Source organism: Bactrocera latifrons, unplaced genomic scaffold (genome assembly GCF_001853355.1).
Source record: "Bactrocera latifrons isolate USDA-ARS-PBARC rearing strain unplaced genomic scaffold, ASM185335v1 scaffold_25, whole genome shotgun sequence".
Lineage (NCBI taxonomy): Eukaryota > Metazoa > Arthropoda > Insecta > Diptera > Tephritidae > Bactrocera > Bactrocera latifrons.
The window spans coordinates 1,124,444-1,132,273 of NW_017536074.1; the positions used below are offsets into that span (position 1 = coordinate 1,124,444).

General features: G+C 37.0%; 3 protein-coding genes across 8 annotated transcripts; 2 read left to right on the forward strand and 1 right to left on the reverse strand.

The window, feature by feature from the left end:
* Positions 1-3,178: 3,178 nt before the first annotated feature.
* LOC108969368 (ensconsin-like) lies at positions 3,179-6,501 on the reverse strand. Of its 6 annotated transcripts, XM_018934030.1 has the most exons (6): positions 6,289-6,501; positions 6,087-6,130; positions 4,267-4,414; positions 4,015-4,207; positions 3,398-3,954; positions 3,179-3,331 (listed from the first exon to the last, which is right to left on the reverse strand). In XM_018934030.1, coding segments are annotated over exons 3-6 (768 nt in total). In that variant the 5' UTR covers positions 4,284-4,414; positions 6,087-6,130; positions 6,289-6,501; the 3' UTR covers positions 3,179-3,330. The 6 variants fall into 6 exon arrangements, with proteins under 6 accessions (XP_018789575.1, XP_018789578.1, XP_018789577.1 ...); XM_018934033.1 differs by lacking the exon at positions 6,087-6,130; XM_018934032.1 differs by having other exon boundaries at positions 6,104-6,501.
* On the forward strand, positions 4,452-5,870 carry LOC108969367. The gene is made up of 4 exons (XM_018934028.1): positions 4,452-4,694; positions 4,753-4,945; positions 5,008-5,361; positions 5,438-5,870. Exons 1-4 carry the CDS (start codon positions 4,678-4,680, stop codon positions 5,840-5,842), a joined length of 969 nt encoding a protein of 322 aa, XP_018789573.1. The 5' UTR covers positions 4,452-4,677; the 3' UTR covers positions 5,843-5,870.
* A 243-nt stretch (positions 6,502-6,744) lies between the features above and the next one.
* LOC108969370 (LYR motif-containing protein 5) lies at positions 6,745-7,344 on the forward strand. The gene is made up of 2 exons (XM_018934035.1): positions 6,745-6,910; positions 6,986-7,344. The coding sequence occupies exons 1-2, from the start codon at positions 6,866-6,868 to the stop codon at positions 7,193-7,195; spliced, it is 255 nt and encodes an 84-aa protein (XP_018789580.1). The 5' UTR covers positions 6,745-6,865; the 3' UTR covers positions 7,196-7,344.
* The last annotated feature ends 486 nt before the right edge of the window (positions 7,345-7,830 follow it).

Consider the following 7,830-nt stretch of genomic DNA (forward strand, 5'->3'; position numbering starts at 1 on the left):
GGTAGCCCGATGGTCTGAAGTCTACGATGTAAGTATTTAAAAGCTATAGCACTTCTTAAGTGCTCAGTGTTAAACATTTATAATAAACTTTTTTAATTTCGTCGTTATTCAACGATTTGCATCGATCAACGATTTTTGTTGTATCCCAATCGGCTTTAAGAGGCCTTCCATCGCGTTGTTCATGCTCAAGATCGAAATTGCCGGAACGAAATTTTGCAAATCAATTTTTACATTGAGATTCGGTCAACACATGTTTTCTACACCCATCACATAATTTTCCTCCTGATTCAACTATATTTTTTATCATTTTGATAGTAAAAAAATAGTAAAATATTTATCTTAGATAAGGCACTAAACAAAAAATATTTCAAAAAGTTTATGAAAATTGTTTACAAACTTATGTAATAGCTGTTCAAATATATAACGGTAAAGCGGTTTATTGTGAATTGACTGCGCAATAGTTCAATATGATCAGCAGTTGCCTTCAAAGAAATACTTAGGGAACGAACTTTTTAATCGTAATATATTTAAAATGAACGAAAAAGCATGGAATCACAAAATATATCAACAAAAAATCTTCTTCACGAATAATAAAAATATGCTCAGAGTTCTCATTCTCAGTGGGTGTATTTATATTCGTGCTCACTCAAACTCTCTCAGTCCCACTGCATAAAGTTGAACCAGCTAAGCATGCTGACAATTGATTGGCCAGAAACGATTCTTTTAAATATGACTCAAGCAGCTCACGACTTCCGGTCTTTGACCAAGTATCCTCTTGGTAGCCTAAGAACATCCGTTTGAAGGCGAGCTAAAGTGGGAAGGCGAAATGTCCCCTACATAGAATTGTGCGCTGGGTTTGGGACCCGTCACGTAAAAAAAACCACTCCCAATGAAAGGAAACAACAAGCCTCGGATGAGTGACCCCCCTTTTGATGATGACTATGGCAAACGAATTAAGGACTATGATKTGAGGTCATGCACCTGGAATGTCCGGTCCCTTAATTGAGAAGGTGCCGCTGCCCAGCTGGTTGATGTCCTCGTGAAAACAAAGGCTGACATCACCCCCGTCCAAGAAATGCGTTGGACGGGACAAGGACAGATACGCGTAGGTCCTTGTGGCCTTTATTACAGTGGCCATATAAAGAAGCGCAAGTTTGGTGTAGGATTCGTAGTAGGAGAGAGACTCAGTCGCCGACTACTGTCATTCACCCCGGTGAATGAACGTCTAGCCACAATTCGCATCAAAGCGAGGTTCTTCAACATATCGCTGATTTGCGCCCACGCCCCGACGGAAGAGAAGGACGATGTGACCAAAGATGCCTTTTATGAGTGCTTGGAAAGCATATGGTTATCTGTAGTACTAGTTTCCAGCATAAGAAGATACCTCAAGCTACCTGGCTGTCTCCGGATCGAAAAACCACCAACCAGATCGATCATGTTGTGATAGACGGAATACACGTCTCCAGTGTTTTAGATGTGCGTTCGCTCCGAGGTCCTAACATCGACTCGAACCACTACCTTGTTGCAGCCAAGATTCGCACCCGCCTCTGTGCAGCAAAAAACGCACGCAATCAAACACAACGTTCGACGTCGAGAAGCTGCAACCACAACAGACAGCCGAACGATTTTCTACTCGGCTTGCACTCCTGCTCTCTGAGAGCACGTCGACAACTCGGTATAAGGGAACTGTGGGACGGCATTTCAAACTCCTTACGTACAGCTGCAACCGAAACCATTGGTTTTCGGAAAGTGCAAAAGAACAGCTGGTACGACGAGGAGTGCCTTATCATAGCGGAGAGAAAACAGACTGCCTACCTCGCAACGTTACGATCGACCACAACACGTGCGGGATGGGGTAGATACAGAGAGTTGAAGAGAGAAGCGAGACGCATTTGTAGACAGAAATAGAAAGAGGCCGAAACCAACCAAGGAGAGAAGGATCTGGCTTCGCTTGCAATATCCAGTTAGCGCCACGTAGCGAAAAGAAGAAACGACTGGCACGTTGTTTTTAACTCGTAAATTAATTATATACAAATAATCTGGATGTTGTCCCTCAGTTTCTGAGAAATTGATCTGAACTTTCGCGATCGTCCCTTTCTCTACCAGACACTGATTTGTCCAAAACGAAATAAAATCAAGTTCTCTCTTTGGAAAGGAGTCTTTCTTTTTTGTCTTGGAGCGAGTTCATAATGAAAAGTACAAGTATATAACTTTTTATTGCTGGTTAAATGAATTAAGCATCCACCAACTCTATCTGAAGCTGATGAGCACTTATTTAATACTTTTAACTTCCACGACTTTTTATTTATTCAAAACGTCATTTTCAAGACCTTATTGAAGAATTAGTGCCTCATGATAAGCAAAAGTCGAGTGTACATTTTACTTTCCGATTCCTGGCCTAATTATATTTTTACGGGAATGGCTTATATTAGAAATGCGTAAGGAATAGTTACTTATCCAGTCCACGGTTTCAAGAACTCTCAACTTCATTTCCATAATAACTATATATGTTAAGGACAATGGAGTATATTTTCCTTCAAAGCATAGGAGATTTCAGACATAAAGAGAGGGGAAAATGCAAATTGAAAACTATGTACTTTTAAATAGTATTAAATATTTTTGAAGATGTTATACTAAACTCAGAAACAAGGGCACAATTGTAGCAGTCGATTAGAGGCATATTGGGATTGTTTCACCACTGACCACAAACGACATTTCTCACTCTCTATTTAAGAATCGGAAGGGATTTTACAGCCTTAATGTAGAAGCAATATGTAATGTTCTATGTAATTCCAACTATTTTCAGGTGTGTAATCTGTTCACTGCTGTGGAGGCTAGACATCCCGGGTCTTGTCATAGCTCTGGTATTTGGACCACATCGTTTCATAACTACATGTAACACACAAAGGGATTCGTGGTTGTTAGGTGACCAAGAGAAGTTCGTTATATCAAATTGTATGCCAAAGCTCGCAATACCATTGAAAGCACCTTCGGTGTTTTGAAGTCACATTTCCGGTGTCTCTCAAAACACCTTGGCTTCGAAGAACTTTTAGAAGAATCGCAAGACATCGAAATTGCAGAAAATTCATTATCCATTATAAATATATGTATGTATTTTTCTAGTACAATAAATATGTAACTTACGGTCCTACTAAGTATGAATAAAATGACATGTACATAAATTTGTATGTTTAAATAATTCAGTTATTTTATTAAATATACTTTTTTAAAAATATATGATCTGATGAATATTTCATATGATTTTAAGAACATATAGATGAGAAAAAATTAAATGGTTCTTCTCTTGAAACATGCGCCAATTTATTGTGATCTGTAAAATAGAGAAATTAATGTATGTTTTAGTGCTTCATTTTTCAATAGTATAACATAAGCTTACCAGTTGTTTAATTTTTCTTCAAGTTGATTGAGTACCGTTGTCGTTGCTGTTAGTGCTCGCGTCATTTGGCTCAATGCTCTAGTCATTTGTTGGTTTTGCTTCGCGACCTTTTGTTGCTCTTTTCGTCTCTCGCGTGCCATTTGCACCAAAGCACTCGTCAACTGCTTGTTTTGCTCTAAAATTTTTTGTTGTAGAGCAATGACCTGCTCCTCACGTCTCTTGTTTGCATCTATTTTTTTTAGCACTGCTCCAAGCACTCTTGTAGGTTTGGGGGCTTCAGAAACGATTGAGGTAGAAATTGATGGTGCAGGAGAAGGTAGGATGGGAGGAGATGACGCAGATGATGTCGCCGTTTTGGAGGGAGATGGAGCTGGTGCTGAATCATGAACTGGAGCTGAAACTGGTGATGGTGATGGAGCAGCAGAAGGGACTGTGTCCGTCGTTATATACTCAAATTTTAATATTGAAAGTTTAGGGTGGTCTCCACCAGTAATTTTTGCGTGAGCTTTAAATTTTCGAGCTCGGGAACGCAACTGATTTTTCCAGTGCATTAACGTCTGTGTGTGGAAAAACATATTATTTTTTGGGAAAACACACATAAACACTTCTAAACTTACCTTCTTCCATTTGGTTGCTGTGCGTGTTGGCCCTCTCAAGGCATTTAATGTTTCTGCTAACTCCGACCACAACATTTGCAGTGCTTGAGGATTGGTCGAAGTGCGCTTTCCTCGTTGCAATTCAGGATGCTGCTTGCAGAACATTGTGTAATAATGCAGCTGCTCCTGAGTTGTTCTTTCGAATTTTAAAGTCCTAAACACAAATTAAATTATTATATGCAACAAATTTAATAGATTTGCAAAATTACTCACTCTTCTTGGTTGTCCATTTATTATATTTATAAAACTGCTGGTTTATAGCAAAATGCTTTTCACCTCATTTGGTGAGTTTTTTGTGCTTTTTTCTATACCTCTAAAATTTTTCCTCACAAATCAGTTTTGAAGATTTCTCAGAATAGTACTGAATAGAATATTATAATTTTAAAAAATATTTTTCAGATAATAATATGATATTAATACCCCTATTGCATTTGACAAATTAACAAAATATTGACAATTTGTCAAAATTTTTATCAAGTATGATATTTTTATTCTTTGGCAACCTTGATAAAATCTAAAGATACAGAAGAGATCACTTTTCCCCACACGTGTGGTGGACTAAATAATACTCAATAATGCTAATAAGAAAACGCATATTTCTGCTTGCATAATATTATTGACAAAATGGATTGCTCTATAACGTAAGTTTTCAAATAAATTCCAAATATTTTACAATAACTTGAAATTTAATATTGACAGAAAATCAAAGTACGACCGGGCTACCCACGAGCAGCTTGAGCAATATGTTGCATTTTGTCAAGCACACCCGGAAATTGGCAATAGAAAGAACTCGACAAAGCCGCCTCAGGAAATTCAGCAGTTATGGAAGCAGCTGGCAGAGGAGTTAAATTCCTGTAGAGGGCCAACACGTAGTGTAGCAAAATGGAAAGAGGCAACTGGTTTCATACTAGTTTATGTTATATTTGGTGTATTTGCTCATTGTTTTCTATGTAGACTTTAGGTGTGTGGAAGAGCCAACTACGCATACGTGGAAAGCGTTTGAAAATGAGCCAGGGACTAACTAGTGGAGGACCAACTTCCAAACCGATGAGCGATTTCGAAAAAAAGGCGTTATGCACATTTGACTTGCCTGCTGTTAATGGGGTGAAGAGTTCTGGGTTGATGTCAAATGAACCTTTGACTGTTGATTGCTCAACAACAGCAACAGAAACTGCATCGTCTTCGTGTAGTCGTCTTTCATCATGCACCCCGCCACTACCATTGTTCAATCAAGAGCAACCGACAAGCGCAGAAGCGACAATAAAGCCTGCATTATCTACATGCCCATCGGAAAGCTTAGAAAAGCAGGTACTTCTCTTAGTATTACAAAATATACATACTTATATGTCTTTTTCACTTTTAATTATTTTTTATTCTGTTATAGGATGCTGCCACATCGCAGCTATCACGAGGGGATCGTAAAAATCTTCTTGACACGTTGATAACTAATATTGTAGAAAGGAATACTGTTGAGGAACAAAAGCAACGAATTGAAAGCGAAAGGCAACTGGAACACAGGGAAATGATGCAGGTCATTCAAGGTCTAACTAATACTGTTGCTGAAGGGGAAAGGCAACGCACTGAAAGTGAAAGACATCGGGAGCACCGCGAGTTAATGCAGGCCATTAAAGGCTTAACCAATACTATTGCTGAAGAGGAAAGGAAACGCGTTGCAAGTGAAAGGCGCCAGGAACACCGGGAGATAATGCAGGCCATCCAAGGCCTAACTAATACTGTTGCTGAATTTCTTAATGTACTGAAACAAAGCCTTCGTAACGGGTCGCAATGAAATAATAATAAAAATATATTTCAATGAATTCCAGAAATTTTTTTAATTGGCTTGTATTATAACTAAAAAAAAATTGTGTATCTAACCTCGAATCGCTTAGTTTTTATGTTCTCCATAATAAATTAATTTCATTTTTTTATATAAATTTATATATAGTTTTTAATAAATTTAACTTTTAAAAAATATTGTGTGAAAATTCCAAGTCGATTGGAGCAAAAGTGACGAAGTTGGGAGTATTTTATACCTGTCTTACTGTCTTACTGTCACTGTAAAGAGCTTTTCACATTCCTGCAATTTATTAAGGAAAGAGCTGTTGTTTATAACACGGCATAGAAATATTTTAATGAAATGTCAATGTTGAGAACTTAGCAAAATGCTAAGTTTATCAAATTCACTAAATAGTTGCGTAAATATGTAGCAGCAACACTCTATATATAATTATTAACCAAAAAAATTTCCCCTATCACTCCGTATTTATCTTAAGCCCGGTATCATTAACCAAAAGAATGTCCCCAATCACTCCGTATTTATCTTAAGCCTGGTATCAGATTATATACTATATTTAAAAATACACAATTGCGAATTTAATAAAAAAAGTAATAAATCCTTCTTTAATTTTAATTCTGAAAGTTATAAACAGATGTTCAACACTGCACAATTCCACCACACTCTTATCGATAACCGTTTATTAGAAATAGCCATCTGACTTATTTAAACATACTGCTGCCATGTACTATATTTATAGTTGAAAATGTAAAAAAATATCCCCAATTGTTCAATTGCGCTTGTTGTGCAATCTAAGTAAACAAAATTTAGACGCAATGAAATAAATCAATGTTATTTAAATACTATAAAATCAAGTTAGCGGAAAACTATAAATACTTTATGCTCATAGTTTGAGATATGGCAACACTGATTTTGTAATCACTCTACTTGGTAGAAATTAATCAATCCCTCTATATATTTCTGTGAAACAATCTAAATAATTAAATTTTTGTAAGAAGCGGCAATTTCTTATTGGTAATGTCAGCAGAGATAAGATCAAAAGTAATTGGACTCTATAAGCATGTAAGTAATGAGATTTGATTATATTTTGTGGAGCACAACTATGTATACTTTAATGTATAAACATTTCGTCTGCAGCTGCAGTACCTGGGCAGGGAGTACCCTGGCCCGAATGGACCACAAAAGTTCCGACAACAAATACGCGATGCTTTTCTCAAGCATAAAGATGAGACAGATCCAAAAAAGATTATGGCTCTAGTGGCACATGGACGTTACGTAGCCAAAGAAGTGGAGGCGCTCTATTCGTTAAAGAAATATAGAGCATTGAAGCAGCGATACTATGACTAATCGAATATACCCAAAAATGGACGATGAAATTGATACAATAACTAAGTCTGAAATGTTTTTATTTGTTAATGTAACGCATTGTGTTATCAAAAAATARGATGTTGAACATCGTAAAATAAAAAAAGAGTTTTCTGTCATATACATATTTATCTATTAAGAAATTTTTTTTTATTTTATTTTATTTTATTAAAGCTTACATAATAAACAAATTATAAAATAAACTGAAGTACGCAGCGCTAGCATCAAAGGCTTTCGGCTGACTGGTGCGAAAAATTAGATACTTGTTTAAATGCAACGAAGAAGATCTGCATCCTTCAGATAACTGTAAATTTTAGATATGTTGCTAATAGTTGGGTTCATTAAAAGCTGAACAGGATCGTCATTGTTAAAGTTTTTAAGTCTGATTGTTGTCCAGAGCAGGACAAAAAACGAGCATGTGTAGCACACTGATCGTTGACTCACAAAAGGGGCATTGGCTGATGTGACTACCGTACAGTAGGTGTGCATTGGTAATGATAGTGTGTCCAATGCGGAGTCTGACGTACGGAGTGATGCGATTGACTGGCAGAGAGGTCGGAAAATTAGGTGTCGAGCGATTTGGGTTAATCCTTGAGTAATGGTGATTGTAATTTACC

Coding starts and splice junctions, on each gene's coding strand:
- LOC108969368 (XM_018934033.1), bottom strand. Junction 3,955..4,014: donor CAGCAACCAAATGGAAGAAG/GTAAGTTTAGAA, acceptor TTCCACACACAG/ACGTTAATGCACTGGAAAAA.
- LOC108969367 (XM_018934028.1), top strand. Junction 4,946..5,007: donor GTGTAGCAAAATGGAAAGAG/GCAACTGGTTTC, acceptor TTTTCTATGTAG/ACTTTAGGTGTGTGGAAGAG. Junction 5,362..5,437: donor CGGAAAGCTTAGAAAAGCAG/GTACTTCTCTTA, acceptor ATTCTGTTATAG/GATGCTGCCACATCGCAGCT.
- LOC108969370 (XM_018934035.1), top strand. CDS start 6,866: ATGTCAGCAGAGATAAGATCAAAAGTAATTGGACTCTATAAGCAT. Junction 6,911..6,985: donor TAATTGGACTCTATAAGCAT/GTAAGTAATGAG, acceptor TTTCGTCTGCAG/CTGCAGTACCTGGGCAGGGA.